This window comes from Haliotis rubra, unplaced genomic scaffold (genome assembly GCF_003918875.1).
Source record: "Haliotis rubra isolate DU_JTF1 unplaced genomic scaffold, ASM391887v1 Scf168, whole genome shotgun sequence".
Taxonomy (NCBI): Eukaryota; Metazoa; Mollusca; class Gastropoda; order Lepetellida; family Haliotidae; genus Haliotis; species Haliotis rubra.
In genome coordinates, this window is record NW_025765647.1 from 1561443 (window position 1) to 1580747 (window position 19305).

Genomic DNA, 19305 nt, shown 5'->3' on the forward strand with positions numbered 1-19305 from the left:
TCATGTCTTAGGCTTGATTTGTTTTGTATAGAACAACACTTTTTATAGTATGTAAACATGGAAGAGAGTTAAGCATCACCTTTCTAATTTTGAAAACAGCCTGAACGTTTCAAACTCTGTTGTGTGAAGTTAAAGGGACTGACATAATAGCCTTGCGTTACCCCAGGTTTTGATGCAACCGAAATACAAAATACACAGTAACCCACCTTTTACCTCAAAATGTCCCTAGTTGAGAACATCAAAGTTCGACACAACTGTGATTGTACTTTTTAACCCTTCTAACAGTTTCCCAGTTATATCAAGTGAGTGAGTGAGTGAGTTTAGTTTCACGCCACACTCGGCAATATTCCAGCTATATGGCGGCGGTCTGTAAATACTCGAGTCCGGACCAGACAATCCAGTGATCAACAGCATGAGCATCGATCTGTGCAATTGGGATACGATGACATGTGTCAAACAAGCCAGCGAGCCTGACCACCCGATCCGTTAAGTCACCTCTTACGACAAGCATGGGTTACTGAAGACCAATTCTAACCCGGATTTTCATGTGTCTCCCGAACCTAGAAGCTTGATCAAGACAACAGGAATTCAAACCCACAAACATAGGTTTCTCGCGTGACCAGCGCATTGTTCCTCAGATGGAGTGCCACACATTTTCTGTATACACATGTATCATATTGAGCTCATTTGGATGAATGTCAGAAATACATGTACCACAGATACATAATGAAAGGATAAGCTCAGTGTTCTTACAGACTTGCAAGGAACGAGTCACACCATGAGATACATAGAAACAAGAGAAAGCAATTGGAAACATGGTCAAATAATGAGTGCCATTGGTCAGTAGCAAAATGTTTCATTCTGAAGATCATGTTTTTATGAGATCCAAAGTCATCGAACAAATAAATATTGAAATATCTGGGTATACAATGATTGGAGAGTTTCACAGTTGGAGTACAGTTTTCTGAAGTGATGTAAAATATGGAGAGTGGGAGTCCGAGTCGTGTACCATCAGAAGGAGGCTGCGGGTGTGAGGGAACGTCGTCCCTTATTCGCAGACAGGCACAGTCACGAACGTCTGGAGTCGTGAAGGCTCCTGGAAAATCGCAACTTCATATGGCGTAGGGTTCGTTGGACTGATGAAAGTCTACTCGTTACCGGCAACGGTTGTGGCGTTTGGAGACGTCGTAACACGGCATATCAAAGCATATCATTGCAGTTGGACCCTTTGATGGTGGCTCACTGATGGTGTTGGTTGTGTTTAGTATGACGGCAAGTTGGATCTCACTACAATATCTGGGACATAACAGGAAGTACTGGATACCGCCGTGGTGCTACAATTTGATAACCATCCCCTTGTCAGTCGTCCAATATTCATGGATGACAACGTTAGTAATCAAAGTTGTCGAAGCATCATCGCCCATTTGCTTAACAATGCCAATGAAACATTATCATGGCCCGAGATGGGGTCCAAAGAAAACATTTGAGACAATCTTGCACGTCTCGTTCGAGGTAGAGATCCTCCTGTTCCAAGCCTGCAGGAATTACATGTACTCCATGAGGAATGGCCGCAGATTCCGATGTTGAGAGTATTAAAACACGGGCAGCCGTTCCGATGGTTGGCTACACCTGGTACTTAGGCCTTCGTCGACCGCCTCCGTGGTGTAGTGGTTAGAGCGTCCGCCCGGAGAGCGGAAGGTCGCGGGTTCGATCCCCGACCGCGTCATACCAAAAGACGTTAAAATATGGTACTTGTTGGTCCCTGTCTGGCGCTCGGCATTAATGGGTACAACAAGGACTGGTCAGCTCGGAGTCAGTATAATGTGTCTGAGTGGGGTATTCCTGCTTCACTGTGGCATGGTATCTGAGTGGGCTAGCACTTTAAAACCAGCTTCAGTCTGGGCTAGTACAAGCAGCCGCACATACACATACACACGCATGCACGTCGTCATATGAGCGAAATATTCTCAAGCACGACGTAAAACCCACTTTCACCTTACCTCACTAAGGCGTTCGTCAGTGGTGTTTCATACAATCACAGCAATCATTATTTGAAAACTACGTGACACTCAGATTTGTGGCGAAGCACGCCATGGAAACGATGGTTTTCGCCATGGTTGATGTTATCATTTTTGTGTATTTCTTTCAGATTTAAGTAAATTGTTACCCAATTTAAGTTTCAGTTTTGTTGTTGTTTCCAAATTTGCTGTAGTAACCAGTTAAATTTCGGTTTGTTTCCAAAGCATACAGTCATGTAGATTAAGTGTTTTCATATTTATCACAGAACAAATGGATAGTGCTTGGTTAATGGTCGTGTGTGTGTGTGTGTGTGTGTGTAGGATTGTCGGTAAATGAGGTGATGTCCAAATTACGAATCTTAACCTTCTATGCTTATGAGTGGGACGTAGGGTGCCGGGATGAATGTCAACCCACACGAGAATCAAACAAGATTTTACTCAAGTATGTCGAGGAGTGTATACGCCCACATGTAACAAACCTCAAAGTAAAAGAGATTCAATGTAGCTTTGAACTATCCCCCAGAGAATGGACGTATTCCATGAATGGTTCATCCACATCTTTCAAGCATAAACAAGTAGCAAAGTTAGAGCCAGAGAATAACTGAGAACTGCAGGAGCTGGTCACAAGCACAAATTGGTATTTACAGTTGCACATCTCACGGGACAAAGATACTGGAGTGTTGTATTCATTTAAATATTTGTACAGTCCAGTATAAATCATCCTAGGCCATGTTGATCAGAGAATGACTATCGAGGTCAGATGGGACCATATCTGGCAGTGTTCTTAATTAGTAGGCGGGGTAGGTGGATCTGGGACACGTAGGTTGGAAGCCTCGTAGGAAGTGAAGACATTCGTATGCATGTCTGTTTTGAAATATTTATATTGCCGTTGTTGAGTTACATCAGTATTTGATGTGATCGATAGTTGTTTTCTAAAGTCGTTGATTGTAAAGGTAATTGTGCTGGTACTTGTAAAATATAAATCAACACCTCTAGTTTAAATTGTGATAAACAATTTGTATTGAAATTTGAACATGTCCCATGAGTTTTCTTGTGGCAGCCATAGCCGTACACATGTACATTAAGGTAATTACTAATTTGTGTTCTTTGTTTTGTGGTATTAGTGGCGCATACTACTATTTAGTGATGCGTCCGTAGGTACCAGGATCCGGTACCCCTGTGTTTGGATTATGATCCAAGGTGTTTCAACACTACATAGTCCAGCCGTATTCTTTACTATCAAGATTTTCGACGTCGTTTGGGTAACCAGGTGTTATACACTTGAAATACTGTTCATGACGTGAAACCAATGTCACTTCCGTTTTCCACTTAGCCAGGGCGGTGTGGTAACCTAGTGGGTAAAGCGTTCACTCGTCACGCCGAAGATCTGAGTTCGATTCTTCACATGGGTGTTATGTAGGAATTCATATTTGGTGTCCCCCTCCATGATATAACTGACCCGTAAAGATCCGGGTTAGAATTGGTCTTCAGCAACCCATGCTTGTCGTAAGAGGCAACAAAAGGGATCGGGTGGTCAGGCTCGCTGACTTGGTTAACACATGAATTCGTATCTCAATTGCGAAGGTCGATGCTCGTGGTGTTGATCACTGGATTGTCTGGTCCAGACTCGATCTTTTACGAACCGCTGCAATATAACTGGAAAATTTCGGTTGGCTAGCCTAATGGTTAAAGCGTTCGCTCGTCACGCCACGACCCGGGTTCGATCCCCCACATGCGTACAATGTGTGGAGCCCATTTCTGGTGTTCCCCCGCTGTGATATTGCTGGAATGTTGCTAAAAACGACGTAAAACTGAACTCCCTGACACACTGTTGTTGTTCGACCCAGGTGATCTGAACTACTTGGTTCCATGATGTACTGAAGTTCACCCTTTGGGTTTACAAAATTTATCAAGGAACATAATTACAGTTTAGGAAACAATTTATTTAGTTTAAGAAACACGTTATTCAAGTTTAAAACTAAACAACAACAACAAATACATGCGAAAGGTCACGTTGGTTTCTATGATAGATTGATGCCCGGGTCTGGACCAAATCGTTCACAAATGTCCAAAACATTATATAATTTCCAGACAAAAAGGAATATTACATGAAGCCTAATCAACGGGAAGAGACTGATCCGACTTGTTGTTCCCAATGCAAATAATTGTTAGCAACAACATTGCAGACATCTCACATAATATAAAAATGTTTCGCCATGTCGCAGATTGGTCAAGGACATTCATCACGTCCAGCTTGTTGTTGTCGTAAATATATGTAACTGAGTTATTTGGACATTTTGATCCGTCGAATATACACTATTATATATATATAATTTCCAGACAAAAAGGAATATTACATGAAGCCTAATCAACAGGAAGAGACTGATCCGACTTGTTGTTTCCAATGCAAATAATTGTTAGCGACAACATTCCAGACATCTCAGATGATATAAACATGTGGCGCCATGTCGCAGATTGGTCAAGGACATTCACCAGGTCCTGCTTGTTGTTGTAAATATATGTAACTGAGTTATTTGGACATTTTGATCCGTCGAATATACACTTGTCAATAAATTAAAGCGTCAGATACTGTGGCGACCTGAATGTTTCTTTTAACTGAATGGCCAGATTTAGTGTTAAAGGGTCAAAGGATGGAATCGTCCACAGTGACCCATATAAAATAATAAGAGAATCATTTCGACAATTAAAAAAACCCACCAAACGAATCTAATGTACGATTCCTACCATACAACATCTAGTATAGCATGTGTTTATTAACCACAATGCAATAGTGATGACACCGGGGGTTCGCGAAAAGGTGAGCGTATCCTGCCTCACTGGTGGCACCAGTCACAAACACACGCAAAGGCATGTCAATAGATCACTTACAAACACGAGGCCATATCGTACAAGTCAGAACAGGGAATATTTACAGCATACGCGAGAGAATCTCCACTATTACAGCACGAACATTATAGTGACACAAAGAAGTAATTTCAGTAATGTATGTAGTTGTGTAGAAATTTCAAAATGGGTAATATCTTCCTGGAGATGACAAGGCTTTATGGATGATCATCTTCTTTATTTTGACTTTGTAGAATGCCACTCAAACAAATAATATCCGCCTGTCATGTCTGTGGTCTAGCAGGTGCATGAGGAGACAACAGATCCCTACTATTGGGACTTTGTAGAATGTCTATCGTTATTATAGTTCAGCAACCCGTAAATCTTGGTTGATATGTCATCGTATTCCAGCTGCGTAGATCGATGCTCATGCTTTGATCACTTCATAGTCTGGTCCATTTTCGATTATTTCCAGCCTTCCGCCATTTAGCTGGAATATAGCTGAGTTGGCATTAAACAACAAACAAAGAGAACGACTTGCGTTGGGACATTGTGGAAATGTATATCTTCATGATAGCTGTATTCTGTATGGCCTGTGAGGGAAAATGCATTGTCTACCAGTTGCTGATTCTGTTACGAGCTTTTCTTCCTCTACATTTGTCGAAGAGGAAGAGGATGATGAACACCAGGAGCTCCGCGATCTCTGCGACTGTGAGCAAGCTGGCTCCGAGACACAATCCCATCTGACCCCCGACATTGGCTGCAACAACAACACCATCACATGAACATCTACGGCGTGACAGAAATGAACTCTGACGTATCATGATTCTGAAAAACGCATTAACAGCTCAATGGTTGTCATATGGCGCAGAATGTACGACTCTGCTGTTAGTGCCAATTATCCTCTCATGGCAAAGGGACGTGACTATGTACACTAAATTCAGACGCCCCAGGTCAAATTGTGCCCGTCCCAGGTTTAATGATATAGGGAAGCTTTAGCAATTGGATACTTACAAAACAGAGAAGCCGCGGTATATTGGGGTTGTTGTGTGATGGATGTCACCATCATCTGGTCGTAAAACACTTTCAGCTGCAGAAAGTTGTATCTGAATAACACACATCGGCAAACGGTTACGACCTAATCCGTCGAATTTTGAACAGCCAGCTGTGCCGATCCGTCGAATCATGCTTGAGAGTCCAAACATGTATTTAATGCATCAATTTCTCATTGTATCATTTGAGTAGGCAAAGATATATACTGTACAAAAGTAAAAACATATAGAGAGTCAAAACATCCAACGCCCCTTGTGTCTTTTTTTGGGGTATGATCAAATGTTTTCATAGCTAAGATCACAGTGCCGATCCGTCGAATGCATTTTACTACTCTGAAATCAGAAATTCGACGGATCGGTAAGCATACATCCGTAGCATATTTACTGGGAGTAATTTTGAAAACCTATGACCATGGCGGTGAAGGACAAAGGATCAACATCTTAGTCAACCTTAGATATAAACCATTCACCAGCGACGTTGGCAGTAGGGTGTGTGTGTGTGTGTGTGTGTGTGTGTGTGTGTGTGTGTGTTGTGGGGGGCAACTCTCTACAGTCTGATTAAACTTCAACAAGATTCAAACATAAACCATTATGTTTGAAGCAAGTAACATCAACATTGAAACTTTTATGAAGTATTGAACCGGGCGAATTCGGGCGAAATTCATTCAGAGTGAAACATACGGCTTTAAACAAAGATATAGTGTGAGTAATTTAACCACGAAACCCTTTCCACATCAATGATAAATCTCCGCCAGAAGCAGAGTCGACAGAACTATTCCAAATATATCATGATCATTTGTTTATGAATTACTATTAAATAGAGATGACACCAGGTGTTTGCGAAAAGGGGCCCCTGTCCCGTTCTATCGGCGGAACCCGTCATGACATTAACGACGGAAATACAAATATCCATGTTTTTAACATTTGATAAAAACAGAGTCTGGAAAACATGGAAGTCTTACTCCATACTCGTCCTGTCCTTTGCCCCCGTGTTGTTGAGAAGAGTGGATTCCCATTTGTCTGCAGGGAAGGAGCTGGAGGACACCTGGGCCGTGTACCTGTCGAACACGCACTCGCTGACACACTCACACTCCTTCACGAAGGTGCCATTCTTGGACAACGATCCTCGTAAAAGAAACAGTAGGCCGAGGTTCAAAGGTTTGATGATACACTCAAATGATATCGTGCAACAAAGCCAATTATGAGGCCATGCATAGTAAAATGTTTCACGTCAGGCTAAAAAAGTATTAGTCAAAAACGTATGTCTTGCTATCCTGTAATGTCTTTTCCTTACTTACTTGGTAGTCTAGTAGGTGTCATACATTGAAAATTGAACCTAATTGTTGCAAATCCCAGTACCAAACTACACGGCCAGGAGTTCCTGTCGCCGGAGTTGTACATGTATTTGTGTGTGTGAACCTTTGCTTTTCGCCTCTGTACAGTTGAAACAGAAGAGGTCTATGCTCTCCTATTAAGGGTTGTTGGGTTGGTGGGTGTTTTTTTGTTTAACCCCGCACTCAGCACTATTGCAGATATATAGCGGCAGTCTGTAGATAATCGAGTCTGGACCAGACAATCCAGTGATCAACATCACGAGCATCGTTCAACTAAATCAGAGAGCCTGACCACCCGATCCCGTTAGTCGCCTCTTACGACAAGGATGGGTTACTGAAGACCAGTTCTAACCGAGGTCTTCACAGGTATCCTATTAAGGGTAATTAGCCGATATACTCACTAACAGCAGGATTGTAACAAGTATCCAGCTGCACTAGAGAGCACCGAAGATCATCCACTGTAATGAAAATCAATAAGGTGATCAAAATGAAATCAATGGTGATTTTGCACAGGAGAGTGTGTTTCGACATGTGAGATTACAGTTTTGTCGTTGAGAGGGTGACATGAATAATACAAGCGTGAGTTGGTAGGTATGTACAGTACACTGTAGGACTGTCTCATATAACACCCCAATTGTGGAAACACGAATATGAACATTCACACGAAACACAAGTATCAACATGTGTTATCACCCTGGTCAAGTCACTTACTTCATGTGTGCCTCAGTCTACCCTTAGTTAACGTAATCGCCTCCTGGAGAGCGGAAGGTCGCGGGTTCGATCCCCGACCGCGTCATACCAAAAGACGTTAAAATATGGTACTTGTTGGTCCCTGCCTGGTGCTTGGCATTAATGGGTACAACAAGGACTGGTCGGCTCGGAGTCAAGTCTAGCACTATAAAAAGCCAGCTTCAGTCTGGGATAGTACAAGCAGCCGCACATACACATACACACGCATGCACGTCGTCATATGAGCGAAATATTCTCAAGCACGACGTAAAACCCAATTTCACCTCACCTCACCTCAGTTAACGTCTCTATACAGGATTACTAGCAGTTCTTCAAAACTACTCTGGCACCGTTCCTGTAGGACTGCAGTATACCATTGAATATGAACTGTGCTTCATTCGCACACTTGGTGTAAATGTATACAACATCTGTCAAATACTTACATGGGACGTAAGGTCCGACACATCCACACTGCTTAAATGCCTTCAGCTGAACACACTCCATCAAGCAGTGGTCGTAAGTGTAGAGAGAGTAGATTTTCAGAGGATTAAAAAAATCTGGACTGTCTGTGTCCAGACAATTAGTGTCATCAAATGCTTTGTACGGGAGGGTCTGGTAAAGAAACTTGAAACAAAAATCAATGATTTGTTTAAAATGCCTTGAAATTGTGGGGCCAGATGCAAGTATGCATGAGAGTAGGATTACAGACATCGCATTGGATATGACCACCTAATACACAGCGATACAACATAATAACGCGATGATAATTAAATATTAGGTCACCGATTTTGATAATTGATGGCATAGACTTATAGACATTAAAAAGACATAAGTTTTAAGATTTAATGCATCAGAAAATATGCCCTTTTCTCGTTCATAAAATCTGCTCATATGATTGTAGGATCAGTGAAGACAATCGACTAACGGGATCGGGTGATCAGGTTTGCTGACTTGGTTGACACATGTCATCCCGGTGGCGTTGATAGATGTCAACGCAGTTGATCACTGGATTATCTGGTAGCCTCGAATATTTACAGATCGCAGCCATATAGCTGGAATATTGCTGAGTGCGGCGTAAAACACCAACAAACATACCCACCTGAATTTTTTGTATGGCAACATATGTTGAGAACCCGGGTGCAGCCATCACCACAATAGAGCTAGCGTCTGGGTGGACGTCCGGATGATGGAGAAATACCTGCGAACATACACAGCACAATTCTTTCTCTCCATTTTACATTGTGCGAACTATTTATAAAAATCTTGGGCACACATCTTCACACCAACTACTCCAAGGTTTATGGAAGGGGAGATTTACTTTGAGCCATATCCCTACACGAATAACGTCCTGAAGGTTATTCCTCACAAAATCAGAATCCGTAATTTAACAAGTAGTTTTCGTAACCATCAGTGGAGATTGAACCATCTGACGGTTGTGATTAGTTGATTTTGCAAAAGAGTTTTGTGTTTGTTAAATGTACATCCATCCAGTAATTAACCAGTTTATGGATGAGGACTTCCTGTCCAACCGGAAGCGTCCTCCCTAAATATAGGTCGAGGTCTTTACAGAATCAAAACAATTCATGATGCCATGTGGCTTAATTGTACACACGTGTAATCTTTTCGGTATGTTTCGCAGATGAGTAGGTAATCCCAGTTTATGTATGTGTACATAATATTGTTCAGTTCTAATGACAGTTAGCTGCTTGTTTCAACACTTCAACACTGAATGATCTTAGGAAGGTTTTGATTTTTACTTTTTAGTTTGAAATATGTTCAAACGGCGTTAATCCGTTACTTAGTGAAGGGGCTATTTACCTTAATCCCGGCTGCCCTGTTTCTGATGAAGGTGTAGTCGTTCTGGTTGATGTCGAATGTGACGATGAGGTTTGCGTCGTCACCTGCCGTGTACGCAATTTTACTGGCATTGACGTTGAAGGTATGGCACAACCCCTCATAAGTGAAAATAGGTCGGAACTCGGTCATACAATCAAAGATGTCACCGCCAAAGACACAATTAAACAACATTTTGGATCCTTCCATTGACATGTTCCTCAACCATTCTAAAGACAACGGTGCCTGAAACACATCTGAAGTTAGATGAGAAAATGAGTCGTTCGTCTCCCTTCCTTGAGAAATATTGAAAAAATAGTTCTCCATCTCTGGGTAAACCTCAAGGCGAGTGTTGTTGAAGGTGCATCTGTTGCAGATGGTGACGGCAGGGAAATCTATTGCATGTTTGATTTGGGGTGTGATCTTGGTGACGGTTGGGTAGCTGTAGTAGGTTCCTATCTCGCCCACAAGGTTATAGACGAGAAACCCCGTAGTTGAACACAAGGCCAAAATCCATGCCAATCTGTTGAAGCAAGAAGACTAAAACTATAAGTTTAATAAACACAAGAACATTCGGTACTGTGCAGAATTGCCTTGACTGTGGAAAAACAAGACTTCATTATTAATTTTTTTGGGAAAATTTAGAATTGTGTAATGTATAACTTTGAAATGGGCCACACAAAACCGGTTAGTGGGAAAGGGTGACTCTACGTATCTAAAGTACAGTCTGCCAATCGCTATTTCTGTGGATGTCTTAATGACTCATTGTCAACAAATACACTGTTACAACGCCCAAAACACACTCCCCCTCCCCTAATATAATACCCGAAACATAACAACAACAACAACAACAACAACAACAACAACAACAACAACAAGAAGAAGAAAAACGCAATAAAAACATCAACATGCAAACGAGATAAACACTCCCCCTAAAAACAAAACCAAAAAGAAACAAAACACACCAACAAACAAAGCACAAAAAACAAGCAACACAAAAAACCAAACACAGACAAACAAACAAACAAACAAAAGAAACACAAACAACAAACAGATATTGTACAGCAAGATGGACTACTGGGTAAAAATTAGGGAGTGATATAAAAGATAAGTCTACAAACTATGTTGATATTGCATTGTCATGAGTGCGATCGATGATGGAGTAGGACAGGGGCAGCATTTGCCTCCTTCACTGTTCTCGCTTGATGACGGAATGTTACATGCTTGAGAGGAAACACAACCGATGTTAATATGCAATGTTATTATGACAAGTGCTTGCTATGTATACAGCTGCTATTAATTATAACGATGATGTCAGTACATCCATTACATTTATTTCTTTTCAGCATTAGTAATTTATAAAATATTAATCTCATATTAGAACAGAAAGCATTTGAAAGTAATCTCATGCACATATTAGTATACCATGTATGTATACAACTGGTACTAATAATAACGATCATACTGTTTGATGTGGAGATAACCAGCTTTCTTAAGATGTATATATAATTACCTCATGAAATGGATCAGAAGATCCATTACATCATTTTTTCCTTTGAGAAGTGGTAGTAATGTATAAAATATTAGTCTCCTAACGGAAAGTTTTTAAAAGTAATCTCATATGTACATATTAGTATAACATTGTGCATATGAACAAAACTATAAGAATGCTTTGTCTTGATTATTTACCACGATATATAGTTCGGCATGTACGTGTTACATACAACCACACCTACCCACGAATCGTAAATGGCCTGAGTGAAGGAGGTTTAATCTTATCAACAGCATGAAGACCTGTAGTCTGGCTGAATTCAATCCACAGATCTTTCAGTCCATACTCTGTCGAAGGCCGGTTGGCATCAGGCCTGACGATCTGTGTCCTCTTCTCATCCATTATGTCTGAAAGCGAAAGAGTATGTCATGGTGAGATCACATACAGCGAGCAAGAAATTAACAAAATGACCACGGTTGATATGGTCACAAAAACGAATCATTTATCACAGGCAGAGCTTTGACCTTCACTAGTGACGCAGGTAGTTTGATCACCTGGTGTCATCACTTACACTAACTAGTAAGAGTCTACTACCTTTTTATAGAAAATGTGAATACATTTAACGTTTTAGCGTTATTTACAAGCAAGCGGAATGAAGCTTTCTTGTCGGAGTATGAAAAAATGCTTTCACTTACAGGGTAGAATATGCTTACGCTTGTCGCATCACTGATTTTGAAAGGTCCATTCATATTATTTTCACACAAAATGTAATCTAATTGTTTGATCGGCATTCTAGAAGTTGGTAAGTAAAAAATGAAACATACAACTTTATGGGTGACAACTTCTTGTTTATTGCATAGAGCGATGTTTCGATGTAGATTCTTACACCTTTATCAAGCTTTTCAGCTTGTTTTTTCGATGGATGATTCTTACAACGTTATCAAGCTTTTCATGGATGACAACTTCTTGTTTATTGCAGCGATGACGATGTAGATTCTTACACCGACAATGGGTGAGAGGCAAGATGTTTGAGAGGATGGATGATTTTGTTTATTGCATAGAGCTTGACAACGGTGAGAGGCAAGAGGACTGATTTTGAGAAAAAACAACACATGCAACCATATTGTTAGAAGTGACAATCGTAGTACACGTCATAACAAGCAATGAAACACATAATACACTTTGTGGATGCTCTCAACTTAAAAAAACCCATCGGTTCTTTTGTGAAGAATCAGTTTGGAATAAAGCAGCCTACTCAATGATTGTAAACAGACCTTTGAAATAATGGAAGAGAATGACAAACATGCCACTCCTGTGAGCGTTTGAACTGTTTGAGGAATCTATCACCATTGTCAGATCCAACAACCCATCCCAGTGCTGTCTTGTGAATTTGTTTACCATATATTGTATAGCCAACTAAAGAAATTTGGACTCCCCCGATAACATATTTACGCGTTGACACTATGTTGTTATATAAAAAGGCGAGGTCTGGTGAAATGGGGTTTAACGTCGTACTTGAGAATATTTCGCTCATATGACGGCGTGCATGCGTGTGTATGTTGTGTGCGGCTGCTTGTACTAGCCCAGACTTAAGCTGGGTTTATAGTGCTAGCCCACTGAGATACTATGCCGCAGTGAAGCATGAATACCCCACTCAGACACATTATACTGACTCCGAGCCGACCAGTCCTTGTTGTACCCATCTATGCCGAGCGCCAGACAGGGACCAACAAGTACCATATTTTAACGTCATTTGGTATGACACGGCGGGGGATCGAACCCGCGACCTTCCGCTCTCTTATCGTTAGATAAAGACGTTTGATCAAAATGCCTCAGCAGACCCTAACAACATAGAGTCAACGCCTAAATATGTTATCGGGGGAGTCCAAACTTCTTTAAGGCAAGAAAACTTAAACAATTCATTGGGATTGTATGACGAAAATCACATAACCAGGATACATTCATTTTCTTCCCAGACTGATATTGTTTCTGAGAGAATTTTTTTGTCAAAGCATTTGTCGAAAGCATGTAGACGTGAAGTGAATCTGAACTCAGACGCTCCAAATTCAGTTTCCATAACAAGCCCATTTGGCTTAACTCCCACACAGAGGCAGTGGTACGTGACAATACTGATTTCGTTGGTAGAATTGTAGTTTTGGATGCAAAGTCTGTCTACCATATACTCACTATTGTTATGCTAAGCAACTATACGGCGAAACGAAGAAGCGCTCAATCGCAACGCAATCAGGAATCGAGGGCAAACATGAAGGCGTGGCTGGACTGTCCACAGGTCACAGGGCAATATGGATCCGAAACTCAGTTTATCCCTGGTGGCGTATATTTTTGTTCGGAACGATTCATCCTATTATTTGTACTCCGCTATTTCCTTTTCTCAGATTCGATTTCAGTCAAGAAGTTGTAACAAAGCTTACCCTAAAACTTTGCAAATAAAGGCTCCAGAAGAACGACTGTTCACTGAAATATCCCCAAAACAATGCACAGTGACACCTTCAATCCAATCTGACTTCCAAACCTTGCGACATTTTTCAAAAGACAAAGAACAAATAGAGTACAAAGAATAATAATGTAAGGCTCTGAAACATTGAAAGTAGCTACAAATGTTGAAATAATCTATCTATATATATATTTATTATACTTTTGGAAATGGTTTTGTCGCATATATTTACAAATGGCCGACGATGGTTACAGGTAATGCAACAACACTTCAGGACTCGTTGTTCCGACAGTACAATAAGCTCTGCCTTCAGCAGAGATTTCAGATAAAGGGAAGCATTTTGTCATCTCTCTCATTTCTATATGCAACAGAGAGTAAGTTTTAAGTCATCATATTTTGGACTGTTTGCTATTTGACACAGTCACCAGTAACGTATTTTAAGTAATAGCTGAATCAGACAAATCACTGATTTCAGAAACTCGGTATGATTTCACACACGTCATCAAGCCTTACCACCCATGTAAGTCACCTCTGACAACAAACAAACGATACTACCGATGCTCCGAATTCCGAAGGGAATAACGTTACCTGGGCAGTGTATGATCACATCCAAAACGAAGTCATCTGTAAATGAAGCTACATTTATTTATCACGACACAAGGAAGTTTCTAAGGCAACCTAACTTTCAACGAAGTATGTCATGTGTTGTATGTTCCCTGGAGCGGAGTTGTGCAATAAGTTATTTTGTTATCACATAGGTAATGAATTCACTCAGTCATTGCAATAAATGTCGACTGTCGTTAATTATGCTCATGCCAATAATGGTTGTCACCCCCTCCCCACCCCACACCCACCCCACATCCCTCTCCAAAAAAAAATTGAAGGGGTGACAACCATTATTGGCATGAGTATATAAATACTCCTGTTCTTCAACCTTCAACCTACACGTCACACGACATGACCGTTGAGAATCACAATATTACCAGGGCATATCATGGTAATGGTTCTGCAGTTCCACGTGCTTGGTTAACAGTGATTACAATGAAAAGTCATTCCTGCACAGCTAGAGACTTGAATCAGCTTTCAGCTTTCATACCACTGTTTGTTTTCAATGTCTGTATGTGTAGCTTTGTCATTGCTAAGAGGATTTTATCGATCTAGTAAGGTTCCTATTTCTCAAAGTGTTTTCAGGAGACTTCGTAAGCCAGTGTTAATCTATTTGAAATCAGAGTATCACTGCAATAGTAAGCTGACGTACAAAAGAAAGATCACACCTGATGTTTTGGAATTATTTTCCAAATCCCAAGTAGATATTTTGAAACATTTTCTGATTGCGACTTGAAAATCACAAGTTTTGTATACGTGTTGCCAGACATGTTTTGAGTTTGGCAAATGGAACGTCTTTGTTAGGTCATTTGGGTACGAACAAAACTTGTGACAAAATGTTGTCCCATTACTAATTTTCGGCATGTGTGTTGGCAAAGATAATTAAAGATAATCAGATAAATACCTTCACCTTGGTTGGGCAATAAGTACATGTATGCTCACATGGTGTCCAGAGGCTGTTCCTTTACGGAAGATTACGGCTCAAGTCATGCTGTTGATCACTGAATTGTCTGGTCCAGACTCGATTGTTTACAGACCGCCGCCATATAGCTGGAATATCGCTGACTGCGGCGTAAAACTAAACTCACTCACTCCAAAGCTTGTGAAGTTGCAATGGAAAATTTGAAAGAATCCGAGGACAAGATTGTAACATATGTATACATGGCCAACAGAGGCTCACTAAATATAGCATTATTAATATTACTAGTTATAGGTTTGCAGTATATACTAAGGGGGGATCACTCTCATCGGACTTCCTGTAGAAGGCTATGTGCTCACAGCACCAGCCACTGTTCACATGACAGTTCCTATTATAGCTTTCTAACACGAAGCTCAACCTTGTAACTTCCTTACAAAGATGAAAGAACAGAGACATTTCCGTCCTGGCGATAAAGTGTTAGTGTTTACGCCAATCCCTCGTCAACAATTACGTGCTAGGTTCATGAGAGATGTGAGTTTGTAGGTTTGATGAGAATGCTGTTTGTGATTGAAATTTAAGCCACGTGTAAGCTAGGTTGCTTACCACCTGAATGAACAGCTCAAGTGTCGGAGTTCATTCAAGAGTTCGCTCACTTCTTTCCGGGTGTACCTGGCCATACCAATTTAGCATGCCAGGATGTAGATGTAGGTGATGTTGTGCCTGTGAAATATCACAACGAGTTCTTTTACAGACTAATTCCCGGTTACGTTCCTATTTCCAACTTTGGAATAAACACGTAATTCATGCAATTGGAGAGCAGAGCGATGTCTGTCTGTCCGTGATATTTATTGCATGTTGTTCAATACCGCACTCGGCAATATTTATGTTATATTAACGTGGACAAAACAAACCCCTAATATGAAAAGCAATGTCCCCACGATGGATCAAGAAATGAAGGAAATTAAGGGGGGAAGTGGGTACACAGTTGAAAAAAATAATTCGTTTCAGGATAATGAAAACGCAAGCAAATCCTCTGAATTTTTAAGAATCCACATTGATTAAAATTACTTTCTGTGAATATATACTACCCATCAAAAGTTTAACTTAATAGTGTAAATGTAGCCACTTACTTCAGTCAACTGTTCTATACTAGATTTTGCAACATATTTCATACTGTTTAAAGGTACTGTTTATACATGAACTGATGTATAGTAAAACAGATTCGGAACCCTGAAAAGATTTTTGTCATGAGTTCAGTAAATGATGGAAATAACAAAACTTTACACCAAAACGCAACTGTTCACATGCACGATACTTGCACATGGTTTTTAGCAATTTGATGCATGATCCTCGTGCAATTCATCTGCATAAATTCATCTTCGATGTAACTATATATATATATATACATAACATATAGTGAGTGCTTTAAGTGAGTCTAAACTTTTGATGGGTAGTATATAAAAGGCATTCCCTATTGACCTTTCTTAGAGATACATGGTCGTTCATTCGCTGGACCCAGCATACAATTTCTTTCACTCTCTCTGCGGTTTGTTTTAGCTTTGGAATTGGATTTGAAAACGGAATTGGCATGTCCTAGGATTTTAGGTCAAACCAAAAGTCGTATTTACTGAAGCATGGTTTTGGCAAATATATTCTTTAGTTATTGGCTTTACATTTGGCATTATTTGATGTATCACTAATATTAAATTCAGTGATGAAATGATCAATTTAGGGATGCTTATATGTAACGATTATGTTTTTTGAGACCTTGTCAAGGAACAATTACAAAGATATTCATGAAAGTCTGACCAAGCTGATTGGAACAGAACTGTTCTGTTTCATTATTGCGTCGGGTTTTAGGAATTTCATATTATACCAGCAATAGGGGTAGCTTAGTGGTTAAAACTTTCCCTCCTCGCACCGAAGATCCGGGTTTGACTCTTTACATGACAAGCCAATTTCTGGTGTCCATCGCCAAGATATTACTGGAATGTTGGTAAAGGCAGCGTAGAACCATACTCATAAGAACACCGATTTTAAGTCTGAAAGAGATTCAACAAGTTGTTCGACTTATGCGTTGGCACCATCCACAATGACTATAGACTTTGGTCCTAATGACCAGGAGGCTGCTACGATATTGTGGTCCATATGTGAATAACAGAGGAAGTTTGTTATCATCAACACAATAGAAGTCGTCATTGTGACCTACAGGCTGATGACAGTATGATGAGTCTTGTCTGGGAAAAGGATAGGAATTTATCTTGAGCTGTCAAGTCTACTTGAACGGCATGGATGAACTAGTGTAAAGGAAAATGAAATGTTAACGTTTCCTGAAATTTGAACATTGTGGGACATTTTGGTAAAGTCATGTTTGTCTGAGAATATTACTTACATTTCAGGCATCCAGTTCACACTTTTCAAATTCCAGAATATCGTTTGATGTGGATGAATCTGTTTCTGTTTTTACCAAACGTTTAAAAATTAATGTACCTTTGTTCACTTTACCTTTGTTAACTTTTATAACACTGCTTTGCTAACATAAATTAATGTACCTTTGTTCACTTGTACCTTTGTTAACTTTTATAACACTGCTTTGCTAACATAAGTTGCATAGAATAGAAAGCTATTGTTAGGAGTTCATCAATTTTGAAAAAGGTAATGTACTGAACGGTTGTCACTATATGCAGATGCATTTCTATTTTCACGATGTCATACCGAACCTTTTACCACGTCTGCATTTTTAGGTGCGTTTGGTCATCAGAAAACACACTGATGTTGGTGATAACAGTCAATTTGGATTGAGGAACATGTTAAAAAACGGTACAATCATGATAAAAACACCACCTTGTAAAAACAAAATTTTGCATTTGGTTTTGAAAGGTGAAAGGTTTCTTTGGCGGTTCAGTATATGTCAAGCCAGTTTCTGGTGTGCCCCGCTGAGATATTACTGGAATGTTGGTACATGCGGCGAAGAACCCAACTCATTTTCTCTCCCAATAAGAACTCCGATTTTAGGTCTGAAAGTGATTCATTAGTTCCTCTTCTCTGTTGAGCTTATGCGTTGGCACCACCCATAATGACTATACACTTGTAATCCTAATTACCAGGAGGCTGCTGCGATCTTTTGGTCCATATGTGAATAACAGAGGAAGGTTGTTATCATCAACACAACAGAAGTCGTCATTGTGACCTACAGGCTGATGGCAGTATGATGAGTCTTGTCCGGGAAAACGAGAGGAATTTATCTTGAGCTGTCAAGTCCTCACATTGAACGACATGGATGAAATAGTGTAAATGAAAATGAAATGTTAACGTTTCCTGAAATTTGAACATTGTCGGACATTTTGGTAAAGTCATGTTTGTCTGAGAATATTACTTACAATTCAGGCATCCAGTTAACACTTTTCAAATTCCAGAATATCGTCTGAAGTGGGTGAATCTGTTTCTGTTGTGACCAAACGTTTAGAAAGCAACATAGCTTTGTTCAAACTTTTATGATACTGGTTTGTTTACATAAGTTGCTTGCTTACACAAAGAAGATATTGTTAGGGGATCATCAATTTTGGAAAAGGCAATATACTTAATGGTTGAAGACAAATAGACCTGATTCATGAGAAACATGTCAAACTCTATCTCACAGAACACTAATTCCAGTCTGTTGAACACTTACCGTTACAGACAAAAGCTATATCGATTTTGAGGGTTGTCCTTTGTTGGTACTATGTGTCTCAGAGAGCAAGCTCTAAGACACCCAGATGCCAAGCGGAACTGCATATCAACTCGACAAGACAATACAATAATTACAACTAACTAAACAAGCGGAGTGTAACGGCATACGATCAGCCAAAGTTATAAACACCAACATCATTTAGGCGGTGCGAGAACTTTTTGGCATTTACGTTTTTACACAAAACTGCTATTGACTAGAGTCAAATTTAACCGGATTTTAAGTTTCCCACATAAGATAACATGATACTTAACCTTGGTGTCCACAATAAATGAGTTGTCATTTAATTGAAAATA

The 19305-nt window shown here is 40.1% G+C and overlaps 1 protein-coding gene across 1 annotated transcript; it reads right to left on the reverse strand.

Moving 5' to 3' along the window:
• Window positions 1–5158: 5158 nt before the first annotated feature.
• LOC124272295 (acid-sensing ion channel 1A-like) lies at window positions 5159–17754 on the reverse strand. Its single transcript, XM_046707466.1, has 9 exons — window positions 17675–17754; window positions 11547–11709; window positions 9796–10333; window positions 9077–9175; window positions 8421–8601; window positions 7650–7706; window positions 6877–7039; window positions 5877–5968; window positions 5159–5622 (listed from the first exon to the last, which is right to left on the reverse strand). The coding sequence occupies exons 2-9, from the start codon at window positions 11702–11704 to the stop codon at window positions 5477–5479; spliced, it is 1434 nt and encodes a 477-aa protein (XP_046563422.1). The 5' UTR covers window positions 11705–11709; window positions 17675–17754; the 3' UTR covers window positions 5159–5476.
• Between the last annotated feature and the right edge of the window lie 1551 nt (window positions 17755–19305).